The 12048-nt window shown below is 50.8% G+C and overlaps 6 protein-coding genes across 6 annotated transcripts; 2 read left to right on the forward strand and 4 right to left on the reverse strand.

Moving 5' to 3' along the window:
* Nucleotides 1-53: 53 nt before the first annotated feature.
* N7503_000349 (uncharacterized protein) lies at nt 54-563 on the reverse strand (the record flags this gene model as incomplete). Its single annotated transcript, XM_057059910.1, has 1 exon — nt 54-563. One exon carries the CDS (start codon nt 561-563, stop codon nt 54-56), a length of 510 nt encoding a protein of 169 aa, XP_056926833.1.
* A 449-nt stretch (nt 564-1012) lies between these two features.
* On the forward strand, nt 1013-2352 carry N7503_000350 (translation initiation complex factor eIF1A). The gene is made up of 2 exons (XM_057059911.1): nt 1013-1147; nt 1331-2352. Exons 1-2 carry the CDS (start codon nt 1127-1129, stop codon nt 1757-1759), a joined length of 450 nt encoding a protein of 149 aa, XP_056926834.1. The 5' UTR covers nt 1013-1126; the 3' UTR covers nt 1760-2352.
* Nucleotides 2353-2659: 307 nt separating this feature from the next.
* N7503_000351 (uncharacterized protein) lies at nt 2660-4916 on the reverse strand (the record flags this gene model as incomplete). The annotated part of the gene is made up of 6 exons (XM_057059912.1): nt 2660-3163; nt 3211-4066; nt 4124-4250; nt 4303-4557; nt 4609-4743; nt 4835-4916. The coding sequence occupies 6 exons, from the start codon at nt 4914-4916 to the stop codon at nt 2660-2662; spliced, it is 1959 nt and encodes a 652-aa protein (XP_056926835.1).
* Nucleotides 4917-5613: 697 nt separating this feature from the next.
* Nucleotides 5614-5966, reverse strand: N7503_000352 (uncharacterized protein). Its single transcript, XM_057059913.1, has 2 exons — nt 5779-5966; nt 5614-5726 (listed from the first exon to the last, which is right to left on the reverse strand). Exons 1-2 carry the CDS (start codon nt 5903-5905, stop codon nt 5653-5655), a joined length of 201 nt encoding a protein of 66 aa, XP_056926836.1. The 5' UTR covers nt 5906-5966; the 3' UTR covers nt 5614-5652.
* An 820-nt stretch (nt 5967-6786) lies between these two features.
* N7503_000353 (WASP family protein) lies at nt 6787-9103 on the forward strand (the record flags this gene model as incomplete). The annotated part of the gene is made up of 3 exons (XM_057059914.1): nt 6787-6990; nt 7048-8878; nt 8938-9103. The coding sequence occupies 3 exons, from the start codon at nt 6787-6789 to the stop codon at nt 8967-8969; spliced, it is 2067 nt and encodes a 688-aa protein (XP_056926837.1). The 3' UTR covers nt 8970-9103.
* Nucleotides 9104-9455: 352 nt separating this feature from the next.
* Nucleotides 9456-11450, reverse strand: N7503_000354 (purple acid phosphatase family protein; the record flags this gene model as incomplete). Its single annotated transcript, XM_057059915.1, has 3 exons — nt 9456-10299; nt 10348-11034; nt 11086-11450. The coding sequence occupies 3 exons, from the start codon at nt 11448-11450 to the stop codon at nt 9456-9458; spliced, it is 1896 nt and encodes a 631-aa protein (XP_056926838.1).
* Between the last annotated feature and the right edge of the window lie 598 nt (nt 11451-12048).

Consider the following 12048-nt stretch of genomic DNA (forward strand, 5'->3'; position numbering starts at 1 on the left):
TACAGGTATGCCCTACTCGGGCTGGTGATATAATACATATTGTACACTGCCAATCAAGACCCCGTAGAAGGCTTCTGAGGCTTTGCAGTTTTTAATGGCCTTGCAGGTTTCTTGGCCGTACGTTCAAAAAGCGCTGACCGTTGCTTCAGCATCTTTTGTAAGAGGTTATCGGCGTCCTTCTGAACTATCTTAAAGTCAAGATCGACACATGCAGGACGAAGTACCACCTCCAAAGAGCCCGTGAGATTGTGTTTTCGAGGCGTAGGGAAATCCTGTAGCGGGACTCCCAACTCATCATATCCTTGGTTTCGCAGCGCTTGTTGAAACGCGATTCTTGTCCTGCGTGCGCACCAGGAACGAACAACCCGCTTCATATGTCCGATGGGTGCTACTGAGACTCGCCACCACAGAGTATTCGGATCACGATTGGCCCACATATGAGCGATTTTAGGACGGATCGGATGGGTAGGAGAGCCTAGGTAGCGTTGCGCAATGGAAGGAATGATGTTTTGCGGACAATAGCGGAGGTTCATGCCAACCGAAGAAGTGGTTAACCACTTCATGATGAATCGGCTCGCACTGTAAGGAGTTGCCAGATTGGCTGGTAGGAAATAGTATCGCAACAGCAGCACATCGGTATCATAGCGAATTCAAGTCGAGGATCATGAAGGTCTCGAGACCTGGTAGGGTCGTGCGCTCCGGCGATTCGGGTCTCACTGGTACCAAATTGGGCAATGCTCAGGTATGGCTTGAAGCCCGAATGTCGCAAGTAAGTTGTCAAACACAGGCAGGCTAGCAGCCGCTTCAGACGCAAAGATCAAGACCGTTCACGATCTGCTTGGTCGCACCTGATTGTTATCGCGTGTATCTTTTTTCTGCCAAGTCAACACCGGGCGGTGGGACTGAACTAGCCTGAAAGAATTGGCCCACATTGCCACCTTTGTGCCTGATTAGGTAAGACGCAGATTTGAGCAGGACACAGATCCCCCACTCCCAACTCTCTTTCTTTCCACTCGACCACTCCGGGGATTATCTACTCCTCTTTTCTTCTTCACCGACGAAGAAAGAACCACGAGTACCATCACATAGCGAGACTTGAGTCCAGTGAAGGTCACGTCCCGCCACTATGCCCAAGAACAAGGGAAAGGTAAGATTGCAAAATATTCAGCCCCTCCTTGTTGGAATGTGTCACCCCGCCACCGTCCCTAATGAGTGGCCACACACTCATAAAATGGATCGATGAGCACGAAAAAGGGTGAAGATTTCAACTATGGTGTTTTTAGGCCTCGCACAAACCCCCTTGATCACATATACTAACAACTGAGTACAGGGTGGTAAGAACCGTCGTCGTGGAAAGAACGAGAACGACAATGAGAAGCGTGAGCTTGTCTTCAAGGAGGAGGGCCAGGAGTACGCTCAGGTCGTGAAGATGCTCGGTAACGGCCGTCTGGAGGCTCTTTGCTTCGATGGCGAGAAGCGTCTGGCCCACATTCGCGGCAAGCTTCGCAAGAAGGTCTGGATCAACCAGGGTGACATCATTCTCCTCTCCCTGCGTGACTACCAAGACGAGAAGGGCGATGTTATCATGAAGTACACCGCCGATGAGGCCCGTTCCCTGAAGGCCTACGGCGAGCTGCCCGAGCACGCCAAGATCAACGAGACCGATACCTACGGCGCCGAGGGCGCAGACGACAACGTCGAGTTCGACGAAGACCGTGACAGCGAGGATGAGAAGGAAATCGATGTCGACGAGCTCTAAGCTCACCCCTATCCACCCCAGAGCTCGATGCTCTCTGCCCTGCAAGGGTGCCATCATGGCGCTCTCCAGATGTTTCGCCAAACACCCCTCCTACACTGCCGCTGATGGTGGTCAGTATACTGGATCTAATGCTCCCGATCGCTCGAGCCTCCTTGCTCCACGAGGCCGACATCAGATCATTACATTCGTTTTTTGAACGGGTATAAAAAGCAATCGTCAACCAGTCTACGACGCTGAAGCCCATTACGGCTTTGCATGAGGATGAGGGCTTCTTTGTACCCCCTCTTAGGCGCTACGACAATTATCAGGACATGAAGCAATCGACGACACGGTTTCGGGATTTGCATGGCTGTTATGGGTGTCTGGGGTCGATTGTCTCCTTCAGTTCCCATTTGTCTTTGCAAAGCACCCGGGATCATGCTACAGAGAAAAGTGGTTGCAACGCGCATGATGAACCTGTGTGTCTGTGTACTTGCATCGCATCGAATGCTATGTGACTTAATCTGTTTAGCCTTGCTTTCCTTCCATTCCTTTCGAGTGATAGAGTTATGAAAAAGGTCACAAGAATTGAAAATAGTTATCATTATTACAAACTACTTCGTAATTTCCATTATTAGTAGACTCCAGGCTGCCAGATGCAAAAACTGTATTTACCTGATAGCCAGGGATAAGAACCCCCCTTATTACCTATTACCATCGATGATCGTTAAACGAATTCCACCTTATCCTACTTAGTATGCCGATATGAGACTACTATTAATGCTAGTTGCCCAAGAAAGTAGCCTTGCATCTTGATGGAATGAAGAATATTTTGAAATGGATCATAAACTAGCAGCTCGTTATTCTAGAATCGGTAAAGCAATAATCTAAAGAAAATACACGAAGGAATAAGAAACCAATTCACGAATCATCCAAACTACCCGTCCCACCGGTAGACCCATTCACACATCCAAAACTCCCAAACATCGCCTTAGCAGCAGCCTCCCAGACCGTCTCCTGCTGCAAGTAATTCTCCAGTGTGTAGAAAAGTCGACACTCCGCTGCTTCATAAACAAACTGCAACGGCGTCTCATCATCATCCGGATCATACTCATTACGCAGATTCAAATTGCCGCTCCATGCGAAAGATTCTGCAAGACTAGGGCTGGACTCATTGAATCTCTTCCATTCGGCCCGTGTGAGGAGTGGAGAGGATGTGTTGGCTGTGTTGCGAATCAGTGTGTTCGCTTGCTGGATGTAGCCGTTGATATAGTCGACTCCAAGAGATTGGCCTCCCTTTACGCCGCCAACGCCCTGCATGGGTTCATTTGTGGGACGGCCACCGAAGGCGATTGTGCGGACGCCTTGGCGCTTCATCAATTTGACGAAGAAGGCGCAGGTAGAGACGCAGTCGCCGTCTGTTATCTGGAAGGGGTTAGATGCTGAGTAGAATGATGGCTAGAAAGACTTACGATAGCGATGTTTTCTGCGGCGAAGAGAGCCTTGTTTGGATTCAGCGGAACAGAACCGTATCCATTAATCGGGAATGACTTGGATGAGGAAGATGTGTAGTTGAAATTGGCCAGGAGGCTAGATGAAGAGCTTCCCAAGATATCATGAGGACCATAAAGATCTTCCCAGGAAAGGAAACCATTCTGCTGGTTCGGTGTGACCATTTCCTTGTAGGCGAAGATATTGCTCGTATCCTTGGTGTTATCACGCGAGTAGGCCTGGGTCAGATACTTCGCAGCCTCATGGGCTCTGAATCGTGTCGCTGTATAGGGGAATGAGTTTGGGAAGAAAATACGGGACATGTCTATACCTGTAGACATGTATCCTCCAGGATTGGCAGTAACGTCGATCAAGATATTCTTCTTTCCGGCTGCTGTGACATTTTGTAAGAAGTCAACAGCCACTTGAGCCACTTGGGTTGGACTCGAGGAGAATGTCGGCAAGAAGAGAATAGCCGTGTCTTGAAGACTAGTAAGGTTTGAGAAGTAGCCAGCAATAGAGCTCTCAGGATTGCCCAATGTAGCACCAGGGAGCCCAGTATCTTCGGATGCCTGCTCAGCGCCCGCGTCAGAGCTCGTCTCCGTTGGCAAGCTTTGCGGAAGACAGTTGATATTGTACAGTTCTGTTCCATTCTGATAGGAGAAGTATCGCTCCATTGGCGTAGCGGTCTTCTGTACAGTATGGCTGCTTCCGTTGGCGTACTTGACGACGAGCTCTGACCCTTCAGTCCAAGCACTATTGGTAACCCAGATGCCATTCTGGTTTGTAGGCGTATTGGTAAAGGTGCGTGCCAGTGCCGGGAAGACTCGATTGTACCTGAGAAAGTCAATCATGGGACACATCTTGATAGGAAGGAGCTGCGAAGGGACTTACTGCGCATCACGGTCTTGAAGACTTTGGCTGAACGCATATGATCCAAGATACTCGGCAACAGCAGTGCCGTTTATGGATTCAATAGGTGACACGTCCTTCAAACCATCTTTTTGAGCCTTCGCATCGCCTAGTATCAATCAGCATGTATGTCGAGACTCAAAGCAGATGGGATGACAAACTCATCGTGTACACTTCCGGCAGTGAAAGCCCATCCGACGAGATAGACACAAGAGGCAAATCAATTTGAAAGCTGAAGATTGACTGCGAACACAGTTGAAATACCAAGTGACCATCATGAGCAGATGTTATGAGATTAGAGACATCCAAGTCCATCTCAAATTGGCTAGAATAGGTTTCGTTGTTGACATTGTCTAGAATAGAGTCAATCCCTCCTAGAAGATCGACAGCAGGCATGTCATAACCAGACGGTGGATCTATTAAGGACCATTAGTACCCAAGAAGCAAGCGAATATTGGGCTCCATACTCTTGAGAATATCAACCGTTGACTGAAACTCAAGCATTTTCCGGACTTGAGTCAAAAAAACAACCGCACGGTCCGAATCAAAAGGCATCGACATCAAGCATTGATACGCCAATTCATGGGTAATCGAAGTGGTCGCTGTGATGATTAGCCGTATCCATCCGAAACCAAGCCGATCACTTACTTTGGGCCTGATTGGCGCTCGAGACCATATTAGTGATCTACGCACATGGTTCAATATCGCGTGCAATATTTGCCCCGCAGACTGCCGCCAAAGCAACCGGGGCAAACAATTTTGCCTTGAGGAACATCGTTGGGAAGTTGAAGATGACAAAATGAAGTGGAATCGGTTTCAAAGAGTCTTGTATGGGGTTCTCCACTCTCAGGGGCCTAGTGGACCCTTGCGTGTTCCTTTTTTAGCCGATCTGCAGGCCCAAGATCTCCGCCAAGACGGTATTGAAGAAGTGCGATTTAGAATTTGGTCATACATCCTAGGTGGTTTGGGTTGGAATGTCAATTCCCTTATCTTCATGGCCAGTAGAAATTACAAGAGAAGAGTAGGGAAGGTACGGTGGTCTGTTGTCGGATTTGTTTACTGGCAGACTTGGTTGAGTACTGTAAAAACGGTTGCCTTGGATACCCAATCAATAATCATCCCATCATTATATCCTGATTGAGTAGTGTATACTTTTTCATTCCTCTTGGATCCGTATCTAATAGTAATGCCTGTTGACTTTGATCTGTTATCCCGAGGTCGGGGGTCGTTCAGTGGTCATTTTGATCACCAAGAACATTCCATCAAGCGCTCAACTATCTCAGGATGGTCGGGTGATACTGATATTGATTGCAATGGCTCGGGAAGTAATATATCGGCATTCAACGTTTAATTTTGACCTTGATCACCTACTGACTACGCTAATAGGTCACCGCAAGAAGTGCGATTGGCGCAACGAATACCAAACTAGTCGTAAAAGTATGCATTATAAAACAGGAGCTAAAACAGTCCTATGTGACCCCAAGGAAGTAAAAACAGGCTATTGAAGAGCATCAGTCTTTCTTGGACTTATTCAGTTCCTCCTTGCGTGCCTCGATCTCCTCATGCGAGGCCTTTGGCGGCATCTCTGGTTGGCGACGATTAGCTATTGCATCGCTAGCCGTAATTTGATAACTCACCGTCGGGAATTTGTGGACCCTTGGATATGTGATCTTGAGCTGAAGCCTTTGGCTTGTCCTCGGATTTAGTCTCACTGCTTCCCTTCTGGGCGGTGGGAAAATTCTCGGGCTCAGGAATAATAGGCATTTTGAGGCAGTAACGAAAGAGTTTCAACGATGATAGATTCAGGATAAGCTTGAGATTTGTATTTAGAATTGATACAAGCAGATGAGTTGGTGGAAAGACAAGGTTTTGGCGCTGATAACCTGCCCTTTTATAGATCCCTGTGGAATGACGTCGGCGGTCGGGAAGCTTGGTCTCACGCAGAGGCAACGTCAGGAAAAGCAGATGCCTAGATCTAATGATCGGTCTTCGATAATTATATAAGGATGGAACATACGCCCATAACAGAAACCTTCATATTCGGTAATGAGATTATAAGTAATTGTCTATGAGTCTACTGTTCATCCACGGTTCATATGGCTTATCAAGCATAGGGCGGCTCTTAGTGCGCTCAGAGTCCACTTGTCCATAACACTCGGCATTTCCCAACAAGGCATCAGAACTGATAGAAATAACAAAACGGTTTATTTGAAGAGAAGAAGACTTCATTCGTCAAGTATATGGAATGAGCATCAAATTGCCGCGTGCGCCGGTAGCTCCTTACTTAGTACTTTGAAGGTACCACGTGCCCTGTGGCAGATACGCGCCATCATCAAGTACCGCCCGAGTACTCCGCCCCCCGCCAACGTCTGACCTCTTTCCGCACACTGTTCTCTCTTTCTCTTCAAGGCAACCGCCGGTCGGCTCCTTTCCAATTCCTCACCTTCGATTACCCCGTGAGTCAGTTCCCAACGACTTCGCTCATCGCTCGACCCCTATCTCCACAGCCCTTATCCGGTTACCCTGTGAACTGGGGCCATTCTCGCCAGTGCTCCGCCCGGCTGCTATGCGCGCCCGACTAGTTTAACACCTACCAACACCGTCACACATACCCGTCTTCTCCATTTTTGGAGCTATACTCTACCATGTCTGGCCTCAAACTTCTGAGCAAGGCCGAGGAAACCATTGTCGAAAGACATCTGCCTAGAGATATCGCAAAAGGTGTCGCACGACTCCTTGTCGCCAACCCAGACCCCACGAAATGGCAATATACTGGACTGCAAGGCGTAATAGCCCTATGTGAGGATACGGTTGGACATTGCTTTTGGCTAAAAATGGTCGATGTCTCGGTGCGTGACCCTTAACTTTCCAAGTAACGATGAGAGACTGACATAGCTTTGGAACAGCCCGGTGGAAGTGGTACTGTGATCTGGGACCTCGAGCTCGAACAAAACTTTGATTATGTCAAGGAGAGAGAATTCTTCCATTCATTCGTTTTCGACGGTGCTCTGTTTGGACTCCTGTTCGCTGATTTGAAAGAGGCCAAGGAGTTTATTGCCGCGATCGAAAAGCGTGAGAAGATCGCCAGCAAGGAGACGAAAAAGAACCCATACAAGACCTACGAAAATGGTGCCCTTCTTATGGATCCTAACTCTACCAACGAGAAGAAAACCAAATCTCGGTTTGGAAGCTTGTTGCATCGTTCATCTCATAACTCCAATCCTACTCCGCAGTCAATAATACCTGTCGCGCCACTACCAACGCAACTACCAAGCCAACCCGCGGCGCAACCACCGGCGCAACCACCGGCGCAACCCCCAGCGCAACCACCGATGCAACCACCCAGCTCGGCTCCACAGGGGGGCTTGTTATTCGACCCCAAAGATCCACAATGGAAATGGCTGGTTGATGAGCTCTTCACTATGGGCATTTCGGGGGATCAGATTGTTGAGAATGCTGACTTTATCAATGATTATATTAAGCAACAAGGATTCTTGCCAGCAGCTCAAACAACTGCCGCCGCCGAGGAGCAACAGAAGCCAAGGGCAGCTCCCCCGCCTCCTCCGGGTCCTCCAGCTCCCAAGATCGTTCCAATCAGTCCCCAGGACACTGGAAGCAGTTCAGGCAGTCGACGTGGTCCTCCCCCACCACCACCAGCTCGGAAGAGTCGAACCGATGCTGCGGAAGAGTCAATCCCAACGCCGCCTCGAGAGCCATCGCCTCCAGCTCCGCCAGTTCGCAGGTTTAACGCGCCGCCTCCCTTCGCGGATGCAGGCAAGTTTGCTGTCCAGGAGGGCCCTTCAGAACGCAGACGACCACGGGCCGTTTCGAATGCTGCAGCTCCCAATGTCCCTCCACCGCCGCCGCGGCCTCCGAAGGCTCCGATGGACGATAGCCAGCCTCGGTTTGGAGTTCCTCCCCCATTCGCCGGGGATCGCAAGGTCTCTGCACCACCGGCACCTCCAATTCGTAGTCCTGTTCCTGGTCCACCCCCACCTCCCCCTCGTGGAGACAATGCGCCCCAGCTTCCCCCCAAAATCCCAAACACAATGGCTCCAGGGCTCCCTCCCCCTCCGCCTCCCAGAGGACCAACCTCTCCACCTCTACCACCAGCTCGGACAGCTCCTCCATCGATTACTCCTGCATTACCCCCACCGCCGCCACCCCGGGGCCCATCTTCACCTCCGCCGATACACCATGCTCCCCCACCACCACCTCAGGTTCCAGGCCGCGCTGTGCCACCACCACCCGGTCCAGCTGGTGGGCCTCCACCCCCTCCGGTGCGCAGTACCCCTCCAGTGCCACCTCCCCCTCCCCCAGTACCTACCTCTGGTGGATCCGGAGCACCTCCTCCGCCTCCTCCACCCCCGGGATTACCCTCTCGTGGGCCTGGAGTCCCCCCACCCCCTCCGCCCCCAGGAGGTGGAGCCTCAATCCCACCTCCGCCTCCTCCACCTGGCCCAGGGGGACCCCCGCCACCGCCAGCTCCGCCATTGCCCTCGACTGGTGGAGGTGGTCGAGACGATCTTTTGGCAGCTATTCGTGCATCTGGTGGCCAGGGTGGAGGCGGGTTGCGGAAAGTTAATGCCTCGGAGAAGAAAGACCGAAGTGCAGCCATGGTTCCTGGAGGTGCTGCGGAGTCATCTGCAGCAGCAACTAGTTCTGCTCCACAGGGTGGCTTGGCTGGTGCCTTGCAGGATGCTTTGAAGAAGCGGAAGCAGAAAGTCAGCGGAAGTGGTGAGTAGTCTCGGTCCTGATTTCATGAACAATTGTCTTTGTGCTAACTACAGATGTAGATGACGAGAAGGAAGACGACGACGATTGGTAGATTATTGTCATTTTTGCATCGGATCGCTTTCATCCATGATACCTATACCTTTGCCTAAGCATTTTTGCGGACATTAAGCATTATTTCCCTCTGATTGATCTTGCGGCGGTTGGTAAAAAGTTCGGATTCGAGCGTTCATGAAGGAGCATTCTATGCTTTGTATATATTCATTAGTTTGAAGCTCCAGTGATGTTGCTTAGTTTGATAAGTTTTTTCTGTGCAGACTTAGTAATCTATAAGTATGAGGCGAAGTGTTACATGCCGGAGGGTACCCTTTAGTTCAACAGACTCAGCCCATAGCATATCTACTACTGTATACTACTAACTCGAAAGCATATCATGAATCTGACCATCGTATTGAAACATTGATTAACATAGACAAGGCCTTTTCATCATGCATCTAATCGTGATTACCAGGATAGTACCGGCCACGTGCATAAAAGTTCAAGGTTACATACAAACATTACATCAATACATCACGTCGCTCTAGTAGTTAACAAAGCGAGGCTTCTTGCCAGCCGGGGTAGGCTTCTTTCCAGCACCCTGACCCTTTCCGGGGACCTGAGCATTAGAAGCAGTAGGCTTAAGCATCCAAAGCGAATCACCAACGGACCCATCATTGCCCTTGATGTACTCCCACTTCATAGCAGTAGAATTGGCAACAGTCAACTTGCTGAAACCATACTCCTTGGTGTTAAGCACAGCAGTAATGTTAGTGAGACCCTCACCAGTGCTGAACTCACTGTGGCTCTCAATGTTACCGGCCATACCGTTAACAACGTGAGTCATGGACTTGCCGGGGTTCATGCGGTAAGTGTGGTTGTTGATCACGGAGGCGGTATCAATGGTACCGTTACCGAGAGGGAACAGACGCTCATACCAGTGGATGTGTCCAGAGAGGTAGAGATCAACACCGTGCTCAAGGAAGAGAGCCTCGAACGCAGCGCGGATCTTCTTCATGTAGGAGGAGTAGGCGGAGCTGTACATGGGACGGTGACTCATGATGACGATCCAGGGAGTCTTGGTGCGGTCGACGCTCTCGAGATCAGCCTTGAGCCACTTGTACTGCTCGTAGGACTTGGTGTCGTCGACATCGCTGACAGCACCGAAGGGACCGCTGTCAGTGATGAAGGTCTCGGACTCGGTGGGGAGGGTCTCGTCGCCGGAGACATCCTCGGCGAAGGACCATTCAGGGCTGTCGGCGTAATCGGTCTCACCGTCCATGGAGACGAAGTGAGCAAGACCGTAGTCGAAGGAGTACCAGAAGTTGCTCACACCGCCGGACTCCTTACCGGGCATGCGGAAACGGTGCTGGTAAGCAGTGAAGTTTCTATAATCGATTAGCTTTTGCAAGGATAGAGGTTGGATGTAGTCTTACCTCTGCGAAGGAGGGCAGCTGTAGTAGGTAAGGTTGTCGGTGGGCCAGGTGCTGTTGGGCTGGTTCTCATCGAGGTAAGCAGTCAAGACGTTACCAGGACCATCGAACTCGCCACAGGAAGCCTCGTGGTTACCGGGCAGAACCATGTAAGGAATCTTCTTGGTAACGCTACCCATCCACTGCTGCCACAGATCCCAGTTGGATTCGTAGATAACACTCATATCACCACCCTGGGGACCACCCTGGTTGGGGATCTCGCCGGCAGGCAGAGGCTTCTTGTACTCGTCGGTGATGCCACCGGGCAGCTCACTGCTGGAGCCATTGTAGCAGACGGGCCAGTCAGACTCGCAAGCCATGATACCGGAGGACCAGTCATCAGCGTAACTGATGTCACCACCGTGCCAGGCGAAGGCAGCCTCGCTAGCAGCCTCGGTCAAGTACTTGTGGGTACCCTGGGCGTTGGTGTAGCCCATATCGTTCAGGACAGCAACGCTGAACTCGGTGGGGTCACCAGCCTTGCGGGCGGTGGTGAAGCTCAAGACCTCGGACTCGGTGGTGCCATTGGCAGCGGGGATCTGGTAGTAGTAGGTCTTACCAGACTCGAGGTGGGGGAGGGAGACTTCGTGGAAGTACTCGCTGCACTGGGTCACAGCCTTGATCTGCGAGCACGAAGGGGTACGGTCATAGCTATAAATGATCAGCATAAGCCTTGATCAATTGGTTGTAAAAGGAACTCACGAGTGACTGTAGCCTCGTGCGATGTTGGTCAAATGGTGAGGGTTGGTACCCCACTTGACAGTAGGCGCTCTTCCAAGACCGAAAGGAGTCTGGTAGTGAATGAGCATACCATCGGGGATGTAAGCCAACGAAATGACATTGACGTTGTTGGTCGGGTTCTTGTGAGCAGGCTTCACAGCGGGAGCCTCGACCAGACGAGTGAAACCCTTGCCATTGCCATTGATCGTGTTATCGACCCAATCGCCAATGGGGACAGCGGGACCCTTGTAGGGGAAGCGCTCGTCCACAGTTCTGCGATCAACCGCAGGACTGGCATTGGCGGCGGCGGACAGAGCCAGCAAGATGGAAGCAGTGGTAGCCTTCATGGTGAAAGAAAATTGAGCTCGTGTCTCCCCACAACAAACGGCTGCAGGGCCGGCTTTTATCTGTAACGCCCATTGCCGCTAAGGTGCTGGTGTGCATTCGGGCGTCGCTGATAAGCTAAGGTACAGAGCTTCTACACGTGCAATTGGGTGGTTGAGCGATTGGTTTATGCAAGATTAAACTAGTGTTAGCCTCCGCAGCGCCATAGTTGGGGGCTATAGGCACGGGATCTTGTCAAAACGCACGCACCCACACGATGTAAATAGTGGACATTCTGTGGGGATTAAATTGCTTATCCGTGGCAGTACCGGAGTTTCCCGGGCACATAACCACATGTGCACCGAAGTGGTTGGTGATTGGCTTGTCACACTTGGTTCAGGTACCCTTGATGATGGAATTGTGGAACACCCAAGGAACGACAGTTTCTTGTTTTGATCGTTGAAATGCTGCTTTCTGAGATTGATTAATTATTCAGATCGTATGATTGGCGGCACTCTTAGCCAAGTCGGCCATTCCCCACTCTATTAGAGCCTCGGGTTTATCCTCCGCTTCCGCATCGACTGGAGCCAATGCCGAGTTTCCAGAACATCACGTCCCTCG

Source organism: Penicillium pulvis (assembly GCF_028828015.1).
Source record: "Penicillium pulvis strain IBT 33274 chromosome Unknown contig_10_segment0_segment0, whole genome shotgun sequence".
Lineage (NCBI taxonomy): Eukaryota > Fungi > Ascomycota > Eurotiomycetes > Eurotiales > Aspergillaceae > Penicillium > Penicillium pulvis.

Excerpts from the sequence above, each read along its gene's own strand:
- N7503_000350 (XM_057059911.1), top strand. The coding sequence starts at position 1,127 with ATGCCCAAGAACAAGGGAAAG. Across the intron at positions 1,148-1,330 it reads TGCCCAAGAACAAGGGAAAG|GGTGGTAAGAACCGTCGTCG; the intron begins GTAAGATTGCAA and ends AACTGAGTACAG.
- N7503_000352 (XM_057059913.1), bottom strand. The coding sequence starts at position 5,905 with ATGCCTATTATTCCTGAGCCCGAGAATTTTCCCACCGCCCAGAAGGGA. Across the intron at positions 5,727-5,778 it reads GGGTCCACAAATTCCCGACG|AGATGCCGCCAAAGGCCTCG; the intron begins GTGAGTTATCAA and ends GTCGCCAACCAG.